General features: G+C 43.0%; 1 protein-coding gene across 1 annotated transcript in view; it reads right to left on the reverse strand.

Annotated features, from left to right (window-relative positions):
* The window catches only part of LOC141134549 (epithelial sodium channel subunit alpha-like), an 80,803-nt gene extending 58,906 nt beyond the window's left edge, over positions 1–21,897 (reverse strand). Inside the window, exons 1-5 of the mRNA XM_073624044.1 lie at positions 21,261–21,897; positions 14,618–14,742; positions 12,682–12,845; positions 8,642–8,746; positions 3,458–3,578 (exon numbers count right to left, since the gene is read on the reverse strand). Coding sequence (XP_073480145.1) covers positions 3,458–3,578; positions 8,642–8,746; positions 12,682–12,845; positions 14,618–14,742; positions 21,261–21,757 — 1,012 coding nt within the window. The 5' untranslated portion in view covers positions 21,758–21,897. The remainder of the gene's footprint in view (positions 1–3,457; positions 3,579–8,641; positions 8,747–12,681; positions 12,846–14,617; positions 14,743–21,260) is intronic.
* Between the last annotated feature and the right edge of the window lie 3,971 nt (positions 21,898–25,868).

The raw sequence follows: 25,868 nt of genomic DNA on the forward strand, positions 1-25,868 counted from the left end.
TGATTCGCAGGTCGTTGAGTGAGGCGACGTGGGGAGCCTACGCTGGAGCATGGCAGGAATGGACTTCGTTGGTGGCGGAGGTAGGGGGGCGCGAGCCCCGAGATGATGGGTCGACATTAGTATTGTACTTTATCGTCAATAATTTTATTCGGGGAGCCTCTGTGTCATCGGTAGAACGTAAGCTGGCGGGCTTGGCATTTTGGTTCAAACTGCAGGGTGAGGTGGACGTCACGAAGTCTTTCATCGTGCGTCAAGCACTGAAAGGGTACCGCAAGGGTTACAAGGTTAGGGATCAGAGGCGCCCAGTATCTTTTGGAACACTGCAGAAGATAGTGGAGGTTATACCACGGGTGTGCGTTACGCAATACGAGCAGCGTTTATTTCATGCGGCATTTTTATTGGCATTCTTTGGGGCTCTGCGCATAGGGGAGCTGGTGAGTCCAACTAAGTACAATGCGGGTGGTCTCGGTGAGGAGGATGTGTCTCTGCAAAAGGACTCGGTGAGTATTATTATTCGAAAGTCCAAAACGGATCAAAGAGGGAGAGGGGCAGTTTTAGAGCTGTTTAGGGGGGTCGTGGCCGGACTATGCCCGGTCACGGCTGTATCACAGCTGGCGGCAGTCAGGATGGCTGGGGGAGGACCTTTCTTGCGACACGTGGATGGCTCGTTCCTTTCACGTTTCCAGTTCATTGCGGTCTTCAGAAAATGCCTTATGGCGGCAGGATTTATTCCCAGTCAGTTTGGTTCGCATTCGTTTCGGATTGGAGCTGCTACGGAGGCGGCCAGATGGGGACTAGGGGATGCTGTCATTAAAAGGATAGGCAGATGGGAATCTGATAGGTTCAGGCTATATGTCAGACCTCATCTTCTTTAAGTATGTGGTGTGTTTCTATTGTTCTTCCGGCAGTCAGCCACTTTATCTTCTTATCTGTGTTATATTTGTGTATTGTTTGGTGGTACTCAGGTGCTGGTGGTGGGGCAATGTTTCTCATTTATTTGTTACAGGTCACAGATGCCTGGTTTGGATCCTCGGGCATTCATTTGTGTATTGGGGGGCAAAGAGGGCGGAAGTGAGGCCAGCGGCTAGACAGCTAGGTTTGCCCTGGGACGTGGGTAATGTCCGGTGGATTGGAGTTAGGGGCATGATGTGGAACAGGGTGGTTCCGGAGATGCATAAATTTGCACGATGGGACAGGGCGCCTGATATTGTAGTTATCCACGCAGGGGGAAATGATCTGGGAGTCAGACGTTCAAGAGAGCTCATTCGGGACATTCGGTTTGACTTTCTCAGACTGAGGTGTGATTTTCCGGGCACCGTATTTATTTGGTCGGAGATTGTGGCACGCACTTTTTGGAGAGAGGCCAGATCAGTGGACCGAATAAATAAAGCCCGAGTGAAGGTCAATAAGGAGGTAGGGAGATTTTCCATCAGGAATGGGGGCCTGGTCATCAGGCATTTGGATCTAGAATCCGAGACCTGGAGGTACCTCAGGGGGGATGGAGTGCACCTCAATGCTGTGGGCACTGACTTATGGTTTTTGGGCCTGGAAGACGGAGTACAGAGGGCTTTTCAGGTGTGGCGGAGCGCGCAGGTATAAGGTGTCATACCTGCTGCGCTATGGCATTTTGGGATCCTTGGCGGTGGTAGAATGTGATGCATTCTGGTAAAACGGTGGGGAACCATCAGGTATGGTATCCTCGAGTGGAACGGTTCACTGGCTAGTGACCGTGTAGATTAAGGACCCTGGGGGGTGGCTGAGGTCAGCTGGGTTTAGGCCCTGAGTCTTTAGAAATAGCGGCTGGGGTGGGAACTCAGTTAGATGGGCCTCGGACACAAGCAAAGAGGGTTGTTTATATATTGGTACCGCCTTGGATCTTCAAATAAAGTTATACATTTTCAGTGAGAATAGTGGAGTTTAGGTGGGTGTTATATTATGCAGTGTTAATCAAAAGTTGGTTATTAATAAAAGGCCATGTTGGCCATTTTAACCCACCTCAGGTGTTGTGTGATTATTTAAGTGGAATGATGGGGTGTTATGGTAAATGGGTAAGTAGTATTTAGCAAGGTAAAGCTCTTAGCTACCCTTGTCAAGAGAAGCCCATAGCTGAGAAGGAACGAGTCAGCGGAGGGGGACATGACAGGGTGATAAGGCAAGCCAGCAAGGTCAGGTCAGGGTGTGGCATATAGTTGTAATTAAATGGTTATTTATTGGTTAATATTTGGTGCCAGTAGTTAATAAAATAAGGAGGAGTGGGTGGGGCTGCAACAGTCTGCTGAACTGGACAAAAGCTTCCCTCCCTCCCGCCCTGCATACAGGTATGGGGTATTGGAGTATACTTAGAATGGTTTGGAAGGGCATTTTGGGATCCTTGGCGGTGGTAGAATGTGATGCATTCTGGTAAAACGGTGGGGAACCATCAGGTATGGTATCCTCGAGTGGAACGGTTCACTGGCTAGTGACCGTGTAGATTAAGGACCCTGGGGGGTGGCTGAGGTCAGCTGGGTTTAGGCCCTGAGTCTTTAGAAATAGCGGCTGGGGTGGAAACTCAGTTAGATGGGCCTCGGACACAAGCAAAGAGGGTTGTTTATATATTGGTACCGCCTTGGATCTTCAAATAAAGTTATACATTTTCAGTGAGAATAGTGGAGTTTAGGTGGGTGTTATATTATGCAGTGTTAATCAAAAGTTGGTTATTAATAAAAGGCCATGTTGGCCATTTTAACCCACCTCAGGTGTTGTGTGATTATTTAAGTGGAATGATGGGGTGTTATGGTAAATGGGTAAGTAGTATTTAGCAAGGTAAAGCTCTTAGCTACCCTTGTCATGTAGCTGGGTCTGCCAGCTGAAGCCACAATCCAACCGATCTAGAGTCTCCAGGTGCACATGGAGTCACAACACAGGAGGCTGACCAGTTCTCTCTCTCTGCTCTCCTGTCTGTGCAGAGGAGAGGGCGAGGGAGGAATTGTGAGCACACACTGTGCGCTATGTGAGAGACGCTGCAGCCAGCAACCCCTGACAGTGAATGGACTGACTCTGGAGGAGGAGGAGGGGCTTTTTTGTGCAGGGGGCTGCCCCCCCACAAAGTGTCGCCCTAGGCCTAGGCCTTGTCGGCCTAGGCCAGAATACAGCATTGCTCTAGTCCTCGGATAAATGCAAGCTTTATTGGGTAAAACCCAGATAAGATCTATACCACAAGCCCAAGACATGAGATGACAATACAAATGTTAAAGCGTTTCATGCAGACTGCGCTTAGTCATAACACAATACACCTCCGTAGCAAGTTCACCTAAATATCAGCAATCACAATTAACTTAATTGGATGCAACCAGGTGTAGGTTCTGTCTACTCGTTCTGTCTACTCGTATAACACTTTATACACCGACATTTCACATTAAAACAAGATCATATAGTAAGTATCATGTGCTGCCCATAGATTTCGGGAATGTGTACTTACTGACAGGTGGTTCGCTGATATTACATATAGGTATATCAGTCCCAGGGGGTGCTGGGAACTCCCACATTCTGCACCCACAGTTTTTTATCATTTTGATCTGAGCGCAGCTTTTCTTGCATGCCTATAGAGAAAAATGCATTTACACATACAGTATATTTTTTACATATGTATATTGTTTGTAGATACAAAGATAATGTGCTACTTGAATTTGTGACTTCCTTCTGCTCCACACAGAGCATGACCTAATGAAATGTTCAATCAGCATCAGCCTAATGAAATGTTAAATACTAAAATTCTTTCTAAATAAATCCTAATTGGTTTTTCCGTCAAAAATAAACTCTGACAGTCTTTCCGACGGAGTTCTGCTGAAACGGACTTGCCTACACACGATCACACCAAAGTCCGTTCATTTAGAATGTGATGACATACGACGGGACTAGAAAAAGGAAGTTCAATAACCAGTAGCCAATAGCTGCCTTTGCGTTGTTTGTGGTCTGTCGGAATAGCATACAGATGAACGGTTTTCCAGATAGGAATTGATTTAAAAAGAAAGATTTAAAACATGTTCTATTTCTAGGTACATCAGAATTTTTGAAAAAAAAAGTCAGATGAAGCCCACACACGATCGGAATATCCGATGAAATGATTCCGTCTGACCTTTTCTGCCGGAAAGTCCAGTCGTGTGTATGCGGCATTACAACAACTTCCAGCTAGTTCCTTTATTGCTTGCTGTATCTATGGCCGCATTTTTCTACACTTGATAACAAAATACATGTTTTATACATCCAGCAGGCAGTAATTTCCTAAATCTATTGACTTTCTGCACCCCCAGCAACTGAGTATTCAGAATTGTAGAAGAAAGACTTGGGAATTTTTTTATAACCTTCTTTTTATTAGAGTTTTGTATGTAGGAAATATGGAAACTACAAATTGCAACACGAAAGAACATTTGCGTATGATACAATACAGAAACTGCATTGTGAATGGAAAATAGTACAGAGCTATTGCATAGTATATAACAGGGGTCTCCAAACTTTCTAAAGAAAGGGCCAGTTTACTATCCTTCATGCTTTAGGGCAGGGGTCTCAAACTGGCGGCCCTCCAGCTGTTGCGGAACTACAAGTCCCATCATGCCTCTGCCCATGGGAATCGTGATTGTAACTGTCAGCCTTGCAATGCCTCATGGGAATTGTACTTCTGCAACAGCTGGAGGGCCGCCAGTTTGAGACCCCTGCTTTAGGGGGTGCCGTACTGTACCCAGTGGGAGCAAATAATGCCAGATCTTTGGTATTAGGGTGAGGAATATTGCCCCATCGTTGGCATCGGTGGAAGGAATAGTGCCCCATTGTTGGTGTCAGTGGCAGGAATAATGCCACAAGGGTCGGATAAAGGCAAGCAAAGGGCCGCCTCCAGCCCCAGGGCCACAGTTTGGAGACCACTGGTATTTAAAAAAAAGTTTTCTCCACAAAGCAAGTGCTGTTTTGTTTTAATTATGCTGCAATAAGATCAGACTAAGTCATATATGCAGCAGTATCTCACAATAATGCACATAAAAACTGTTACAGGCAGTCCCAGAGTTACATACATCCGACTTACATACGACTCATACTTAAAAACGGAGGGAGACAACAGGAAGTGAGAGGAAATCTACCTCTAGGAAGGGAAATTCTCTCCTGTATGAGTTATCATGGGAAAAAGGTACCTCCACTGAAGCTTTATCACCAATCCTTGTTTCCACAACAACCCAAAATTTTCAAAATCCAATTATCACAGGGACAGAAAGTGAGGTAAAATCTTCTGACCAGGGACATGAACAGCAAAACAAATGTTATAGGGGTGTTAACCTTTCCCTATGCTATCCAAAAAGCATAACATTTTTTTTTTTTTTTTTGGGCCGGAGTTACACTTAAAAATGTACCTGTTTCAACTTACATATAGATTCAGCTTAAGAACAAACCTACAGAACCCATCTTGTTCATAACCCGGGGAATGCCTGTATTTAGATAGAAGGGGATTAAAGAATAGAAAGGAGAGGAGTGTTAAAATGTGGGAGGTGGTGGGAAGGGAAGGGGTATCAGCATCCCCTCCCGTCGGACAGTTCAGGCATTACATTTGATGGTAATTTAAAATGGAAATGGGACCTTGGTAATAAGATAGAAGCCTCAGGAGAGAATCATAAAACCCCACGGGAAAAAGACTTAAAAGATTTGTTAAATGTGCTTAGAGAGTTATTTAATCTTACTGTAAGGTATTGTTACAGATTTAATGGTTTAATTTGTATACTGTAGGCCCATTTTAGAAGGTGATTTTGTTTATCACCATTTTAAGGCAATTAGGCATCTGATTGCAGTCAGAACATGGTTAGTAGGACTTGGGAATGTTTTGGGGTTTTTGTGGAATCCCTGTGTCACCAAAAGATGTTCCCTTAACATACTGGGTCTCAGAATTGTCCAGGTTTTACCAAGGGTCCCTGTGTATATCCTGTCTAGGTTTTTAGCTTTATACACTAGTGATAAGTGAAAGGAATATGAAGTAGTAAACTGTAAAGTAAGCACACAATTCATAAACAGGAACAAGCAGATAACATTCAGACAGTTGTATACCCCACAGAATGTTAGGCAGGTGTTTCTTCAGATTAGGCAACCCATCAGAATTTGTAACAGAAGTGACATTCCATCGCCGCCACCTTGGTACACCCCGCACTCATCAAAAATGTCACTGGCAGGGAAGGGGTTAATACTAGAGGGCGATCAAGGGGTTAACTGTGTTCCCTAGGTGTGTTTCTAACTGGAGGGGGAGGAGACTGACCCAGAGGAAGTGACGGATCGCGGTTCCTAGCTAATAGGAACTCACGATCTGTCACGCCTCACAGAACAGAACAGGGATGTGTGTGTGTTTACACACACACTTCCCTGTTCTGTCTCTCGTGCCCGCGATCGCTCGTGGCCAGCGGTCATCGGCTCATGTGATCGGGATAGCAGGCGCGCGTCTGCTATCCCGATCACACGAACCGAGGTATAGCTACAACGGCTCGCGGGATCGTGGCGACCTGCCGCAGTAAAATGACGCCGGCTGGTCGGCAAGGGGTTAACCACTTCACCCGGGTTCACAACATATGACGTCGGGGACTTCAAGTGATGATATCTGAAAGATGCCTGCAATTCCCTGCACTGTGAAAACAATCATAGCGGCTGTTTCGCCGCTTGGTTTTTACAGGCGGCGGGATGGGACACCCCCCCCCTTGCCGCCCTCCGGTGCATCTCTGGTCTTGCCCGTGTGATCGGCGAGCCGGAGAATGAACCACCCAGCCAACTCTCGGAGGCCGGGCACGACGTTATGACGTCACGTCCAGCCCCGGCTGTTGTAAACACTGCCGCATATTCAGCTGGAAAGCCTGAGATCGATTAATTTATTCTTTGATCTCAGACTTTCCAGCCTAGAGGAGAGATGTGGGATCTTATAGACCCCACAACTCTCCATAAAGTGGACCTGTCATGCCCTATTCCTATTACAAGGGATGTTAATATTCCTTGTAATAGGAATAAATTGATCAAAAAGTAAAAAATTAAGGGGAAAGTGTAAGATGTAAAAAATTAAAACAAAATATACAATAAAAAAAAAAAAAGTTTAAAAGCACCCCCCATCTCCGCGTGCTCGCACACACAGAAGCAACGCACATGTAGATCGTGCCCGTATATGTAAACGACATTCAAACCACACATGTAAGGTATCACCACGAACGTTAGAATGAGAGCAATATTTCTAGCACTCCTCTGTAACTCTAAACTAGTAACCTGTAAAAACTGTTGAAGCGTAAGCTATGGAGATTTTTAAGTACCGAAGTTTGGCACCATTCCACGAGTGTGCACAATTTTAAAGCGTGACATGTTAGCTATCGTTTTACTCGGCACAGCATCATCTTTCACATTATACAAAATCAGGCTAACTTTAGTGTTTTGGGGTTTTTTAATTCATGAAAATGTTTTTTTTTTCCAAAAAAAAATCACGTTTGAAAAATTGCTGCGCAAATACCGTGTGACATAAAAAGATGCAACTACTGCCATTTTATTCCCTAGGGTCTAAAAAATACATAAATAATGTTTGGGGGTCCTGAGTAATTTTCTAGCAAAACAATTATAATTTTTACATGTAGGAGAGAAGTGTCAGAATTGGCTTGGAAGACAAGCGGTTATAGCAGGCAGCATTGGACTTGCTTCAGATTAATGCATGTGGGCATAAGCCCCTTAGGCTGAGTTTAGATATGCAGCAAGATTCCTGGACCTCTTAAAAGCATTCCATGTTCGGATTGATTTTCAGATGCATTTGACAGACAGTGAAGAGGTGTTATGACGCCTCCACTTCACTTGTTTTGACACCTTTAATGCCACACCAACAGGCAGCAATCATGTGCATTGCATGCGGTTGCGGGGAATTTGCGGTGTGTCCCCATTCACTTGAATGGGTTGCATTAGCTGAATGTTTTGGGGGGATATAATTTGCCATGGGTGCAAAGCATGGCAACCATGGCATGTAAAAACCCCCATCTGCTGCCTTTTATTGACCCCCCAACCACAAGTCTAAAAGAGACCTTAGAGTACAGTACATTCTGGGTGGGTGGTAAGATCCTGATCCTCTAGATTCCTGGGCTACAGCTCTAGTAAACTACACAGTTAATAGATCTGTGATTTGAACTATTTCTTCTTTATTTAATAAATGTATTACCTAATCAGGGTCTTTTCAATGTGGCAATGATAATGTGTAAACAATAATTACCTATAGCAATCAATTATGAATTAGTGAACAGTAATATAAAATCTGTTAAATTGTTGCAATCTTGGGTAACATTAGCCCATTGTACCATGTTATAGAAGAATGAATCACAGAAAAGTACATTTGTATGCATCCTGGCCAGGCTAGACCCTCCAATTTGATCTATTCTATTACTGTATGTACACATAATATATAATATATATATATATATATATATATATATATAACATTTTTTTTTCTATTTTCTGAATATAATCATAATGGGTTATAGTCATTTTTCCAGAGGATCTGCTTAACTATCAGGTGACTGTAATCAGATAAGTAGTGAGAGGCTCAGAAAGCAGATTGTATGTTGGAGAAGCTGGACAAAGCATTTCCATGTATTCAGATGATTCTCACAGTCCAAATTCTTACCTCTCGGCTGTAGTCAGTTCCATAAACATCCGCATAATAATTCCTTATGCCATGACCACTACTACATCGACTGTCAAATGGTTCTTGCAAACGTTTCACATGGACCTGTGACAAAGAGATTCTTTTACTTTTTGCTACAAAAAATGCTTGCACATTTCCAGTCTTTTACTGGGATAGGCAAGTAAAGAATAATAAAAAGGTAATAAAAGACTTAGAATAACGTTAATCGAGTATAATTATGCTGGATTATATTGATTTATAGACATTGTTGCTCTAACATACTCATTGCTAATTTTCACACATATACATCTAATATGAAGAGGTGTGAATATACTGGACCAGAACACCTTGATTATATATGGCATATGTGAACCTGTGCAAATTTCCAGGTATAAAGAAAAAGACACATACATAAGTGAAAAACATATATTTAAACTATATTATGTTAAATGTCCTTTATTACTAGACATCACCAAACATTTTCCTAAAAGTTGTTCTGGCAGCGATTCGCTGCCCCTGCAATGGCATAGGGACTGGGCCCCAACTGGGACTGGAACTTTATTCCTGGGGACCTGTAGGGATCCGCTTCTATTTTCACACAAGACCACCAGTTGACATGGAGTGGAAGCAACAGGTTTAGCTGTTGCATGCTGCTAATTTCTCAAAGGCAGTGCATTTACATGCAGCATATTGCCTGTCAGTGTAATAAATAGCATCATCCTGTTCACAGTGCCATGACGAACCAATGAGGATATTACACCTCCTCTTTTTGTCCTTCTTTGTACTAAAGGTGAAACAGTGCACCATTTTTGGTGTGGCTTGGTGGGGACAGAGTTCCATTTGCATCTTTTTTTTAATTCATTGAACTGTTTTGAGACATTAAAGCGGAGTTCCACCCAAAAATGGAACTTCCACTTTAAGGGAGGTGACCCCCTGACATGCCACATTTGGCATGCCATTTTATTTCGGGGGGGGGAGCAGATACCCTCTTTTTAGAGAGTCCCAGCTTCCACTTCCTTCCGGCGCACAGCGGCACTGGAAGGGAGATCACCTCTCCCCCCTCCCTCTCGGCAATCATCTGGGACACGTCACAGGTCCCAGATGATTGCCCTGCCAGTCACGGCTTGCGCATGTGCAGTGGGTGCCCAGCTGTGAAGCCACAGCTGGGTGCCCACAGTTACAATGCCGGTGCCGCAGAGAAGAGGGGGAGACGTGTGGGGACACGTAAGTGTCTGATTATTAAAAGTCAGCAGCTGCAGTATTTGTAGCTGCTGACTTGAAATTTTTTTTTTTTAAGCAGAACTTCACTTTAAACATTTGTTGTGAAAGCACAAATGGTAAGGGAGGGAAGGGAGTTTAACAAGACACATGGCCACTCATTAAAATTAGAAGAAAAGAGATTTAACCTTAAACTACGTAGAGGGTTCTTTACTGTAAGAGCGGTTAGGATGTAGAATTCCCTTCCACAGGCGGTGGTCTCAGCGCGGGGCATCGATAGTTTCAAAAAAACTATTGGATAAGCACCTGAACGACCACAACATACAGGGATATACAATGTAATACTGACATATAATCACACACATAGGTTGGACTTGATGGACTTGTGTCTTTTTTCAACCTCACCTACTATGCTACTATGTAACTATGTAAGGCTCTAAAATTGGTAATGTACAGGGGAAGTTGGGATGCTGGGATGCTGAAAGGCAAAATGTGCTAGCGTGCTGAATTCCATCTCAAGTAAAAAAGGCAGCAATCTTTTTGGTGCATTATTTATATTAATTGGACTACATTTATTTCATTTACTAAACTCTGGGTTCAAAAGCAGTTGAGAATGGGAAGAACTGCAATGGCCATTATAATGGAAAGCAGGGGTTAACATGCCATAATTTCAGTAAATGGGCATAGTCCTGGTGTTGGGTAAGCTACGTTTTAAGATATGAAATAGAAGACATATGTATGTAAGGAGCTTACATTACCTGTACAAAGAGTTGCAATTGCACAAAATGGGGCTACAGCTTAAGATCACTGACCACTGACCAAGGCAGAATCAAGAACTGGCTGCTCTTAAAATCAGCATGTTTACAGATAGCGTGGCTAATCCAACTGCCTAAATTTATGTTATTTAAAATAAAGGAGCTTGCTATACTAAAGCCTAAACTTGGTGTCTGCAGTACCTTAGCTTGTAGAGTATCTAAGGTCAACATTTAAAATCATTATATTCATTTCCACATTGAATTTCACTTCATTCCAACAACAGCGCAACCTCATAGTGTAGCATTAAAAATTAAATGGCAATTTATTGAAAAATAGAAATGCGCTCACAAAAGTATGCATGTGTAATGCATGGCATAAGGTGACTTGGGAGCCAGAAATGCCTGAGAGGCTGCCAGAGAACCACCTGGTTGGGGATGAAACGTGCTGAAGATGGAGGAAGCTGTTGTCACTGCAACTGCAAATAGTGTTCAACCCAGAACTGGAATCCCCAACGTCACTGTAGACACGTTCTGTAGACATGGGACACGTTTCAAAGCCGGGCTGTTTCTTCATCAGCCTTTCTATGCTGGGCGATAGGAACTTGGTTCCTCTATGATTTCCTCGGTCACATGGAGGCAGCTATTAAATTGGATGTTTGCACCCCATGTGTTTCTGGTGGCCATCTTGGGTCAGGCAGTGTCTATTTAAGACTCCCAGGCTTGGAGCTCTTTTTGTGAGTGGCTAGCATAGGGAAAGGATCATCATCTGTCAGGGACAATATTTAGAGATAGGGAAAGGTTCCAGAGGAGTAGGGACAGTGCAGGGCCTATGTCTATCCCTCAGGAAGCCTTCCCTATTGGGTGAGGATTGGCAAGGCCGCATTCTGCTTCTTGTGGCAGGCTCATCTTCCAGTCTGCATATCACTGATCCTCTGCTTTCTCTGCTGTAAGTGGCTCTGGTCAGGTGTGCTCTCCATTGGGCCTGTTGTATTTGCTGAAGTTTTCCACACTCTGTGTTCACTGCCCGCTGCACCTATCCACATGTTTGCCACACAAAGTGAATACCTTAGAGAATGCTTTTGCACAGCCACTCAGCTACATTCACTATTAACACTCTTAAAGAGACACACTGCACCACTTAAAGAAGGGCCCCACCGAAAGCCAGCCAACATTAACCATTAGGTGCTAGGTACTTTCTGCCATCTTCAGGGGTACCCTTACACTAGAAACGAATACGCCCACCAGCTATTGGGAATGTATTCATAGCATACACGCAAGGGCCCTATTATTCTTCTGAGTTAGTTTATGCTATTCTAGAGACTCTGGTTGCACCCATTACAGTTCAGATTAACTTGCTATAGTCTTTTGAGTGCCAGCTAGTGAGTCATTGATCATTCATTCATGTTAGTGCCCCTAATACTGTGTAATTGCCTGCTCATTGATTTATGCCTTGTTTGATAGCATTTGCCATATTACATTTAATTAATTCAATTGCATTTATCACATTGCTCTTCCTCCTATCAGTGTGCCTGTTGCACTACAGCACATTTAATTACTCCTTTTTTTGCATCTCCCTCCATCTCTCTGAGTTCTGCTGTGTCTTAAGATGCATTCAGCCAGCCATTGAAGTGCATAGCTGTATGCACTTCTATGCATACCACTCTGCACTTCTATGCATAGCTGTATGCACTTGTACTCATGTAAACGCAAATAGTCTTTTTGTATTGTCATCCGCCTGCAGATGTATGAATGACATATTTCCCGAATGTGGAAGTTGTGCATGTATGGGTAAATGCCAAATCAAAAGAGTATCAATGTTTACACAAGTACAAGTGCGTATAGTATTCAATTCTTTAACCGAACTGTATGTGCCACCTGCTGTTGTCCAGGCATTTGAAAAGACTGGGAAAAAACTTACTTTTACCTCTCACTGTCCGTGTGCATGTATCCTCAAGGTTTACAGATTTGCATTAACTTGTGCATTTTATACCTGCCTGGAGTTCAGCTTTAAACTCAGTACAATCAGCTTTGGAACATTGTTTCGTCTTGGAGCTAGTAACTTCATACCTTCACTACTCCAATATCTGACTCCTGCCCAGGAGGAATGTTGACTCCCTCATCTTCAGGGAATGGCATCTTCCCTTGTCCATGCAGAACTACTCGCAGTCCTGCTGCTGTGCTCACATTACTCATATATTCATTCTGCTCAATATAAAGCTCCATAGTCAGACCTGTCAGTGACATAAGCAATGTACATATTATTGTATTGGCAGCATAGGTATTTATTTAAAAAGTATATTCACAAAAATGGTCAAATGGAGCTTCTGACCTAAAATAACTGCAATACAGCATTGTCCCCAGTGACTGGAATCACAGTTCTTCCATCTATAAACTTGTACTCTGGAGGGTAAAGGAGGGCATTAAATAGATGCAAACCCCACCTTTTTTATTCTTTGTTGCATATCAGCTATGCAGATCTCCTGCAGTTCCATTGCACCCACTTCCTGCCTACATACACGCACTCAATTAGAAGAGTATGTGACATGTGACAAAGCAGGAAAAAAAAATTTGTAGACAGGGTCATAGTGTTGTGCACTGTTGAAGGAGGTGATTGTACAAAGATCTTCTTAGCAGAACTGGCAGGTATTATTTTAACTAAAAGTGCAGATTTAAAGTGTATGTTGAGAGAGAAAAAAAACATATGGAGAATGAGAAGGACTTAATAATAATCAATAACATTAAAATGTTAAAGCTTTTGTTTAATATTTTATTGATTGGGTTAACATATACTCAGTCATGGGACAGGGTCATCCAGTGCCCAAGGCAAAGATGGCAAACTGCACTACACAGTTGCAAATTAAAAAAGAATGTCCCTTCATCAGGGGTGTCACTGAAAGGAAAAAAAGTCTGGTGGTAGTGACACTGGAAAGAAACATGTTCCTGCATTACTGAAAAAAAATGCCCTTGCATTGGTGATGTCACCAAAAGGAAAAATGCTACTGCATTGGTGGTGTCACTGGAAGAAAAAATGTCCCTGCATTAGTAGTGTCACTGGAAGAAAAAATGTCCCTGCATTAGTAGTGTCACTGGAAAAAAAATGTCCCTGCATCAGTAGTGTCACTGGAAGAAAAAATGTCCCTGCATTAGTAGTGTCACTGGAAGAAAAAATGTCCCTGCATTAGTAGTGTCACTGGAAGAAAAAATGTCCCTGCATTAGTAGTGTCACTGGAAAAAAAAATGTCCCTGCATCAGTAGTGTCACTGGAAGAAATAACGTCCCTGCATTAGTAGTGTCACTGGAAGAAAAAATGTCCCTGCATTGGTGGTGCCGCTGGAAGGAAAAAACATCCCTGAGTCAGTGATAACACTGAAAGGAAAAATTGCCACTGCGTTGGTGGTTTCAAGGGAAGAAAAAAAAAGTCCCTGTATTAGGGGTGTCACTGAAAGGAAAAAATGTCCCTGAGTCAGGGGTGTCACTGAAAGGAAAAAATGTCCCTGAGTCAGGGGTGTCACTGAAAGGAAAAAATGCAGCCAGGAATGCAAAAAGCTTTCTTTCTTCCTATCTAGGGTCATGTGATATGTCACATGACAAGGGGAGACAGGAAGGAGTCCAGTCCACCCTCACTCCCCAGTGGCGCCTCCCTGAGATGGAGGAGTGTTCTCAGTGGGCACCTACCATCTTCCTCCCACAATAAGCTGCTGTTGGAGGGAGGATAGAGCACAACCCTCCCTCCAGGGACTACAGAGGCATTTGCTCCTTCTGACAGGAGTGACACTGCAGGAGAATGAAGTAGCTGAAACTCCCAGTGCACCATGACCACTCCACATTTTAACACTGCACAGGCAGGGCCCTTCCCACTAATGAGAAAAACCTGCAAAACTGTCACACAACACAATATATCCAGTCTGTATATAATCTGCACAGTAATCTTTTCAGCAAATGTGCACCTGTTATAACACAGGTCACTTATGGGTTAGGAACTGAACACTGATCTTGTAATCACCATAACTGAAGCCGGCTTTGGTGGCATTTAACACATCTGTTTGCTGAATTCTTGATGATGGGTATTTCGGTCCATTGAAGGTGTAACAGTTTCCAAGCTTCGGGTTCAAGAAAGTGGTGAAATAGCTAAAGCACAAAAGGAAATATATATCAAATTTACAATGTTCATATGGAAGAATGTATACATTTCAGATCTGTACTAAAGAGGTTTTTCAGGTTAGATGGACATTTCTTATCTGTTTTGGATCTCTTCTGGTAGTAAAAGAAAGATTGCCCTCCCACATTTCCTACTAAGGCCGGTCATACACGGTGCAAATTTCTTTCCTGCAACACGTGGTTGCAGGAAAGAAATTTGCATGATTCCCCCATAAACACAGACAGTGCTGACAGGGGAACCAGCCATTGTCTTCTCCTGGCGAGGGTCGGGGGCTGGCGGGGGAAGTCGTCTCTGCCGGGGGAAGACAGTGATTATTGCTAGCGGCTATAGCAGCTGCTTGCAATAATCAGAAGTGAATCCGGCAGGCTGGTTGTACATTCAGCCTGCCCATTAACGGTTCGAATCTGAACCGGTTGAGATTCGAATCATGTATGGCTAGCCTAAGTTTGGTGCTTCAAAGGCTGATCATGTATATAAACTAATTTATATACACTAGTTTATGTGGAGAACTGTTGTATTTATACAAGTTTTATAATACCAGATTCCACTATCAGGTGGGAATAAAGCTGAAATCCTAAATTGCAGTCATTAGTTATGGTAAATCCTAAGGACTTACAAAGTGAACCATGCACCCATGGAGATAAAGCATATACATACAAAAAGTTCAAACCCCTGTAATACTTTCCATGTATTTCATGCCTAAAACATCTGTGCTTATTTAAAGCAAGACTAAGGCTGGCCATACATGGTCGAATTTCAAAAGAATTTTCTTTTGAAAATAACATAATTTGTGCATTTTGTGATCCGATGGTGCCACCATTGATTTCGAAATTTGGCCATCCAAGCCTTCAATTTCACCTCGTGTTGCTACAGAAAAATTTTTTCGTGGCTGAGAATCTTCTTTTCTTTCCGGGAATTTTCTTTTCTTGCACATGCGCACTTCTTTTTCGATTACATTTCTCGCACGATTCTCTCATCATTGATTAGAAAATCGTTTGTTTTTCAAAAAATTTCCAACATATCCGATTACTCAAATTTGATTACTGCACGAAAATTGGCTGTTGCTGCAGCCCACTAATGGTGTGAGATACGAATGAAAATTCTTAGATAAGTTTTTCGAAAGAAAATTCTTTTGAAAATCGACCCATGTATGGCCTGCCTAAACCTCTCAACTTACCTGTTTCCCAAAGCAGTTACATTTAAGGTTTGCCAGGAATGATAACTGCCACATTTGCTTGTGCTCTCAACCAAACTGACAAGCCATCAACTGATTGGTGCCATAACTGATCACATGTGAAGCACCATGGCAATTGCAAATCAAACAGAGGCAAAGATCACTTCACTCTAAGACCCCTTTCACACCGAGCCGCCTATAGCGTCAGGGGTAAAACGCAGCGTTTTACCGTTGGATTTGCGGAGCATTTCGGGCGCTAGCGGGGCGCTTTTACCCCCCGCTAGCGGCCAAGAAAGGGTTAAAACCGCCCGCAATGCACCACAATAGCTGCGTTTTGCCGGCGGTATCCCAGCGCTGCCCCATTGATTTCAATGGGGAGCAGTGGTGGAGGAGCGGTAAACACACGGCTCCTTCACCGCTCCAAAGAAGCTGCTAACAGGACTTTTCCTGACGTCCTGCCAGCGCAGCGCTCAGGTGTGAAAGCCCTCAGGCTTTCACACTGGAGACAATGCTGCAGCTGTTTGAGGGCGGATTGCCTGCGCTATTTTTAACGCTATAGCGCCTGCAAAACTCCCTCGGTGTGAAAGGGGTCTAAAGGAGAATGAGGTTTAGTTCTGCTTTAAAGTCATATCAGCCCTTGTGGAACTACACAAGAATTGTCATGACTCTTGAATTGCCTTGTCCTACTGTTTAAAGCTGACCTTTAGTAATGTTGCAAATCTGCATTAATTTATTCTTGACATCTGACGTGATCTGTGAATGCAAGAGAGAATCCTGCGATTGATTAGACCCTCCCCCATTCACAGGTTGTGTTACAAGCAGCATATTCAATGAAAGAACCTTATTCAAGGGAGGAGGAATGAGGAGGGGACATGTCCCCATAATGCCATGTACACACGAGCGGAATGTCTGACAGAAAAAGTCCGACGGGAGCTTTCCATGGTATATTCCGATCGTGTGTGTGCCCCATCGGACTTTTTATGTCGAAAATTCTGACGGACCTAGAAAGAGAACATGTTCTAAATTTTTCCGACAGAACCAATTCCTATCGGGAAAACCGCTCATCTGTATGCTGTTCTGAAGTACCAAAAACGACGCATGCTCTGAAGCAAGTACGAGACGGAAGCATTTAGCTACTGGCTCTTGAACTTCCTTTTTCTAGTCCTGACGTACGTGTTGTACGTCACCACGTTCCGGAAGGTCGGAATTTGGTGTGATCGTGTGTATGCAAGACAGCTTGAGCAGAATTCCGTCGGAAATACCTTCAGAGTTTATTCTGACGGGAAAATCAGTCGTGTGTACAGAGCATAAGACCATCGGTACTGCTGTTCTGCCTGAAGACCTGAAGCTGTTACCATTGCAGTGTCCATTGTTCAGAGACAGGAAGAGGTCAGGGCAGCCCTGCAGTGAAGATTCCTCCGGGATCCAGCTGCCTGCACAGCCGTGGGACATACAGTACATTTCTGCTAAACTTCAGCTTTAAAGTGGTATGAAACCCAAAAGCAAGCATTTTATATGTTGCAGCTTACCAAATGGTGGCTGCATTAGGTTTCTTTTTTTATATTTCCTTTTCTTTATTTTCACCTGGTGATCCTACCAGTAAGTCCGTTGTTTTTCAACAGAACAAGTTGTTCAGCAGATGTAGCATTTAGAAGGTTAAGACAAACAATTTGCCACTCAGAGGGGTGCTTACAAATGGTCAGCTTTTATTTATGTAAAACCTTCATCCCAAAAGGAAAAAAAAATATATTATATAAGCGTTCACTGTTTTAGTGAACCCGTATAGAAATACCTGAAATATGCACAAGATAATAAATATAATTAATTAAAAAATGTTTACCCTACCATATAGCTGCAATTGGGGTCTCTGATTCCCCCCCTTCCCAACTGTTCCTCCTCTGCTGGATAATGCTAGTGATGGTGGGAGGAGTTATGCAGAGCTAGCGTGTCATTTCTTTCCCATGTGCTAGCATCTTCATCTCCCACATGGAACTACAGTTCCCATGATTCCTTATGCCTCCTATCATGCTGAGTCTATTTTATATAACACACACCCATCTGTCAATCAAACTATTAAAAAGTATACATGGTCATTTATTGGTAAATATGTCTTTAACCACTTGCTCACGCCGATATACGTTTTTGTTTATTTATTTTTTATTTTTTGTATATTTTTTGGCGATATTTATCTTAGCAAAAAGTACAAAATATTGCTTTTTTTTTTTTAAATTGTCGGTCTTTTTTTGTTTATAGCGCAAAAAATAAAAACCACAGAGGTGATCAAATACCACCAAAAGAAAGCTCTATTTGGGGGGGGGGGGAGGGAAGGATGTCAGTTTTGTTTGGGTACAACATTGCACGACCGCGCAATTGTCAGTTAAAGCGACGCAGTACTGTATCGCAAAAAAGGGCCTGGTCAGGAAGGGGGTAAATCTTTTCGGGGCTGAAGTGGTTAATTTTGTTGTATTAAAAAAAAAAAAATTATTACAGAAAGTATTTTTTTATTCGAATAAAAGATCTAATATTGCTTTTATTACCTGTGGATGTCTTTGGACACTGATTTTTCAATTTCATTGTGTGCTGCCGTCAGCCTGTTTACTTCTGTGAAACTGAGAAGGCTAGCAGATGGGAAACAGACTGTCTAGACATGGGTCCAGCAGGGGGCTGGAATAGACGAAGCATTATCTCCTGATCACATGGGGGAGTGGGAAAAGCTTAGACGTGACTACTATTTTGATTGACATGCCAGGGCTTTCAATGGAATGCAAGAGCACCTCCCCTAATGATGTAATGACTTAATGCGGTAGTCACCTCAGAGCGGCATAACGCAAAAGGGGATAACGGAAGCCTTTGGAAACATGGGAAGCAGCATTGTATTAACCACTTGAGCTCTGGAAGGTTTCACATCTTTCATGACCAGAGCAGGTGTTGCTACTCCGCACTGTGCTACTTTAACTGGAAATTGCAGTGTCATGCCACCCTGTACGCAAATTAAATTTTTATAGAAAAAATAAAAAATTCAAACAAATAGAGCTTTCTTTTAGTGGTATTTGATCACTGCTTTTTTATGTTTTGCCCTATAAACGAAAAAAGTGTTACTAAACCCAGGACTCTCCATTCACTATATCTGGTCTCCTACAGTACACAGAACATGGAAATGCTATTATTTTAGTAAATATAAACTGCTAAATACCTTTTCTCATCAGCAGTTAGAGCAGTCTTGTCACTTTTAGCAGTGTCCAGCCAAGCACTGGTAAAGCTTGTAGGGGGAGTTTTCTGACTGCCCTACTTGCCTGGAAGACCCCTGACTCTCTGTCTGGACAGTACATTTACTGCGGGAGCGCAGCACAACCAGGCAGGATCACGTACATGTATGTCATCCTGCCTCTTCTGGGTTAGGGGCTGGTGGACTGGACAAAGTCGACTGCGGCTTGCGGTACTCGGCTGCTTTGAGAAGCCGGGGGATCATGTGATCGCCATGTCTACATGATCGCCATGATCAGAATGTCTACAAAGCTGTTATAAATGAATTTCAATCATAGCTGTGTTTTCTATAGTGATGCTGTGATTGGCCCAGTTAGCATGTGATAGTTATTGGCTAATCACAACACCCTGTATCATGTTATAGCTGTAGGCCAATCACAGCATACAAAAGTAAATCACAGCTGTTATGAATGTAACCCATTTATGACTGATCAAAACATTGCCGTTACAGTGATGATCAATCACCAGAGTAGTAGAGTGTCACTATGGTGACACTGAACTACACCGATGACAGTATATAAAAAAAAAAAAAAAATGTAACATACTGTCACCAGTCAGTATCACCACCACACCAGTCATATGATGATGTAGTACTGCACTAGGGACAATATGTAAAAAAAAATTTTGAAAAAAAAACTGATTTTACTTAATTTCTTAATTTTTCAAAAAATGTTGACAGAAATTGCAACCTCAAAAAAGCTTACCACACCTCTTAAATACCTCAGACTGTCTACTTTCCAAAAAAAGTCTTTTTTTTTTGGGGGGGGGGGTATTTGTAGTGTCCTGGCACTTTAAGGACCTCAAGAAATGAAATAGGCAGTCGTTACATCAGAATTGATACATTTTTTAAATATATATATCATAGTTTCTAGACGCTATACCTTTCAGACAATACAATTAATATACGCTCATTGGAATTTTTTTTTTTTTTTACCAAGGACATGTAGCAGAATACCCTTTGGCCTAAATTTATCAAGAAATTTGATTTTATTGGATACGTTTTATATCAAAAAGTGGAAAATGTAGTTTTTTTTAAAAACTTTTGGTCTTTGTTTAAAGCAAAAAATAAAAAACCCAGTGGTAATCAAAGACCGCCAAAAGAAAGCTCTATTTGTGTGAAACAAAAATTATATAAATTTAAATTGCGCACAGTGTTGCATGATCACGCAATGACCAGTTAAAGCATTTGTTACCTCAACGATTCATATTCCTGATCTGTGCCTGCTGTACCATGTACTTGTATGAGAAAGTATCCTGTTCTTTTGAATTGCTTCCTTTGTGTGAAATCCCTGGTGTTCCTGCCAGTCCCTCTACTTTCCTGTTAAAAACTGACAACACTAAGCAGGAGAACAGGCGTGGTCAGTTCTTTAGCTATGCTGAAAACGTGGCCTGCTCTCCTCTAATGATCAGACTTGTGCTGACACACCTGCCCTGCACAACCATTCACTGGCACACTCAGTGTGCTGCTGCTTCTCCTCCCCCAGCTCGTATGCAGCTGAGAACAATGGGAATGTGATCACTTATAAAAAAGGCAAAAAGGGTATTTGTAATTTATTTTTTAATATCTATAAAAAAATGTTTTGCCTTTTAATTTAAACTGAATGGGTTGTTTTACAAGGTGATCGTTTACGATCTCTTTAAAGATGAACATAAGCCCAGCACATTTTTTTTTTTAATGGCAAACAAATATACAGCTTACTTAAAAATATATATATATTTTGGGCCAGTTCTCCTTTGATAAACATAAAATAAGGGAGGTATACATTACTTTTTCCCACCAAATAAAACCCAAATCTCTCCTGGGAAAAAAAACAAGATGCAGTCCACCTGGATACAGTAAGTAGTTGTGATGATATGTAAAGTTTTTCTAACACATGCCAAAGTTGCAAAATTGGACTTGGGAGTTAAAGTTTGTTTTGACCTTGGTCATGAATGGGTTAATAACTTTTTGAAATTCACCACTGAGTAATTTATACAGTATTTAGGGATCCAATAATAATAATAAATATACAATGGTATCTATAAGTATTCAGTAGATGCTTCACTGACCTTTCATTACAAACTTCATTGTGAAAAACGCAGGAAATCAGCATGTCCTTTAGTTGGTGTCCCAATTCCATCTGATTCTGAGTACTTAGCTGAGACAAAGCAAAAGCAAAGTTTCTTTCATGTTCGTGACCGTGCACCCCCTCCTCATAGTTAGCTGGTGATGGATCTGTCAAATAGTCCTGTAGAAAATGATACTTTGACAAGTTAAGTTGTGACATTCTGGCGCGATTAAGATTGCAAAATGTTACAGCTGGAAAAGGAAGCCTGGCGCTGTTCACAAGCGTGACCTTTTCTTGTGTTGGGTATTGCAGATAGGTAGCTGTTAACTGACTGCACTGCCACAGCATACAGCCTAGCACCAGCAACACAAATATCGTCCAACAGCAACTTCTCCACCGATCCTGGGAATGTATGATATTGGGCACTCCATGAGCGCTGGTATGACGTAGGGTACGGCTGCAAATGGACCGTAAAGAGGTGCCCTTCTGCCAGGTCATGTGTGAGCAGTTATAGATGCCCAGTACATAAAATCATCAGCCTATAGATGAAATAGCATGAGTAGAGTTGGCGATTGCCCTAAATTATCGTCACCGCTTGATTCAGATTTAGAAACTCAGTTGTCAGTACCAAGAGCTTACTGGTCAGTGAAGTCAGGAAGTCTATGGTTTAAATAACCCAATTAACAAAGCGAACCATCCCTGGAGATCCTACCTTGCTGTTAATTAGAGGCCAGGTAATTAAAAAAAAAGGGAAAGCGGCTTTAAATAATCTTGCAGCAGTCCCAGTACCGGGAGTACCAATCTATTTACTTGTTTCAGAAAGAGATAACAGTGATGTTTTAATGTCATAATTTCAGGAGCATGAAATAACCCTAACAAACAATTATGATTAATGAGTGCTCTTAGTGACTTTGTAAATAAATAAAAAACTGAAGAATGAAAGAAAATGGAACAACGAATATGGGTTGGTAAACAAAAGCAGATGTGCCTCATTTCAGAGAGTGGTCAGTATATAGTAAAAAAAAAAAAAAAAAAAAAGGGGGATTATATATGCAAAAGTGGCTATTATAGTTTCAGCAGATTGTAGTTTCTGCCTTAATATGAATATGAAACCGTTCACATCCGTTCCTGCTCTGAGAGAAGGGACAACATTATGTCCTTAAAGTGGATGTAAACCCTCACATATACCCAATGTAGCGCTAATAGATTTATGATCTACCATCTGATAGGTAAATTTAGTGAATTGCTTGCTAGGGGAGTTAGATTTGCCTCTGTTCCAGCTTGGCTGACGTTGCGTGTGCTTCCACACTGAGCCGGTGGGTGTCGCTGTTACCATTGGCTGGTATTGGAAGGGCAACGTGCCGAAGCGTATGGATGCTCCTCTGTCCCGGAGACAACTCGGTGGAGGAGGTCCTCTGAGTTGCATTCTGGGAGAGGGTATTTATGGGACAGACGCCATGTTTTGGGGTTTGTTTTCAGCCACCTGCTGGCCCTCCTGGCTGACAGGTATGCATTAGAGTGCTACCTCGTGGTCCTCCGTTCCGGAGGCCCGCACCACTGCGGCGCATGGGTGGGCCCAGAAGCATGTCTGGGGCCTACCACAGCAGCCGAGGAATGGTCCTGAGCTGTCTATCCAGAGTGAAGAAGCTGGACAACCGAGAAGATCCCAGGGGAGGACCCATCATGGAAGGATCAAGAAGAGTGCTGGTCTGGAGAGGGGCCTGGTGACTCGGTTGGAGGACATATCCTAAAGTAGTTCTACAGCATAGTACTGCCGAGTTGGCTTAGAGGTCCAAGTACTGTGTCTGACATTCACTGCAAAAATTAATACATACTGTGGCAGAGGATTGTACGGGTTTATTTCAAGCAAGTCTGTGGCAGAGTCTTTTGTTCGTGCTACGTACTGGCTGCTAGGCTAGTGAGAGAGGCCTATCCAGGCGAGCAAAGATTGTGTCCCACAAGGGGATTGCATCCGATTACAATATTCAACTTTAAAGGACGTTCTCAAGAATCCTAAAGAAAGGTATTTGCGCTTCCCTGCAGCTTCCCTCCTGCCTCTTTCCTGCTACTTCCTTCGTTACTTGGTTCAATAAAGCATTGAAAACGTAATCAAGTGTTGGTGCTTAAATCGTCCAGAGGTAAACTCAAAGGAACCCTAGACCTGGTGCCGGTGAAACAGGGGTGTCAAGAGTGAAGGTAACAAGCCCGCTTAAACCAGCAGCTCACCGAGAGTTAGTGCTACATGTGGGGGCGTCGTCCGGGATTTGTTGACCATCGGTTCTCGCAGCCCAGAGAGGTGTTTCACCGGGAGTTTAGGGTGAGAGCTGGACTTTGCCAAATTTTTCAGGAAGAGAAGAGGTTAAAAGTTGCAGGACTGTATTTCTGAATGCGTAGGCGGTGGGCGCCAGTGAAAGCCCGGGAGCTACGTGATCAGAAGAACAAGTGGGAGGAGCCTACCCTACTTGATACCGTGTGGGACGCGTGTATGTGTTTGGCGCCAGAGAAGAAGAGAGGCCTCGTGATCGTGCTGAGAAGATCAGAGTATGGCCATGTCTTTTTCAGCGATGCAGCCAAATATGGGACCAAGAATGTTCCCTGCAAGCACTGCGTTGAATACTGTGCTGACCGGAGCCCTGCTTACGGATACTGGTGTTCATCTGAAGCCGCAGGGAAGGTTTGTTCTGTATACCTCAGGAGACATTTTTTCCTGAAAGCCAGATGGTTTTCTTCCATGCGTATGTGGGGCGGAAGTGCGTTCCATAGTCGAGGTCCTTGGGCTGCAAACCTTCGTTCTCCCTTTGCTTTGTAGCGGTATTTGGGAATGAGAAGGAGGTTTTTGGTTAGACGATCGAAGATTGCGATTTGGTGTGTAGTGTTTTATTTTCTCTCGAAGGTATTGAGGCGCGTTTCCTTGTATGCATTTGTGGGTGAGGCAGAGGGTCTTGAATGTGATCCAATTCTTTACGGTTAGCCAGTGTAGGCTCCTCAGGGATGGGGAGATTGACTCCCAGGGTTTTTTTCCTGTTAACAGTCTTGCCGCCGTATTTTGGATGAGTTGTAAGCGCGCAAGCTGATATTGGGGTAATCCTATATAGAGCGATTTAGCGTAATCGAGTCGGGAATTGATGATTGTTCCAAGTACTGCTGCTTTGTCCTCCTCTGGGATGAAGGGGATGAGTCTACGTAACAGGCGGAGGAGATGGTGGGATCCACTGACTACTGATCCTATTTGTGCATCCATTGACATTTCTGAGTCAAAGATAACTCCGAGACTCTTGACTTTGGTGCTCGGAGAGATGGTCTGTCCTAAGATGGTGGGAGGTATCCACAGAGCCTTGTTTTTGGCATTTTGGTTAGCGTGTAGGAGAAGAAGTTCTGTTTTTGACCCGTTGAGTTTGAGGGAGCTAACGGTCATCCAGTCATCTATCATAGTGAGGCATTTTTCTAGTTGTTGATGGTGGTCTTTTTGTCCGGTGATGCGAAGGTACAGTTGACACGAAGGGTGTCATCAGCATATGAGTGGAAGGAGAGGTCTGATTTTCTGATGATTTTGAGGAGTGGGCGGATGTAGATGTTGAAAAGGACTGGTGATAAGGGTGAACCCTGCGGGACTCGACAGGAGATTGCCCGGGTTTCAGAGGTGAATGCTCCAAGTTTCACTATCTGAGAGCGATTCTCTAAGAAGGATGCAAACCATTTTAGCCCAGAGTCTGTGACTCCTGCTACTTTTTTGAGGCGGGCGAGTAGAGTGTTGTGGTCCACTGTGTCAAATGCTGCACTGAGGTCTAATAGTACCAAGAGACATGATTCTCCGTCATCAGCTGCTTCGAGGGCATCATCCCATATTTTGAGAAGTGCTGTTTCTGTGCCATGCCCTGGGCGAAAGCCTGATTGCAGAGGATCCAGGAGTTGGTGTGTGTCCAGGTGGCGCTGTAGCTGTTGTACTACCGCTTTCTCCATAATCTTGGAGATGGTGTTGAGGCTTGTTATTGGTCTGCGGTAGTTGGGGTCCTTAGGGTCGAGATTGGGTTTCTTTAGTAGGGGTTTGATACCTTCCTTGAGAGTGGTTGGCACAATCCCCTCTTTGAATGATTGATTTATGAGGTGTGTTATAGTAGGGGCCAGAATGTCGGAACACTCTTTCAGGAGTTTTGTGGGGATTATGTCATTAGGAGATGTGCTGTCTCGAAGACTTCTCATGATGTTTCTAGTCGTGTAAGTGGAGATTGGTGTTAAAGAGAGATCTGGTGGTTTTGTGATGTTCGTGTCGATATCCTCTTCTTGCTTTGGGTGAGTTGTTTTTTTGTGGTGAATTGATTTCCGAATATTGTCGATTTTGTCGATGAAGAACTTTGATAGCTCATTACAGAATTCTTGCGTATCGTTTGCTGGGGGCTCTAAGCAGGTAGGGTTCATTGATTGGGCGACTATTTTGAAGAGTTCCCGCGGTCGGTTTAAAGCAGTTGAGATGGTGTTTGAAAAATGTTCTTTTTTGGCTTGGAAGATTGCTTTGTGGTATTTCACAGTGAGTACTTTGTATTTTGTATGGTTTTCCTTGGTAGGATTTCTTCTCCATGCCCTTTCAGCTCTTCTACGTTCTTGTTTCAGT

The sequence above is a fragment of the Aquarana catesbeiana genome, linkage group LG03 (genome assembly GCF_042186555.1).
Source record: "Aquarana catesbeiana isolate 2022-GZ linkage group LG03, ASM4218655v1, whole genome shotgun sequence".
NCBI lineage: Eukaryota > Metazoa > Chordata > Amphibia > Anura > Ranidae > Aquarana > Aquarana catesbeiana.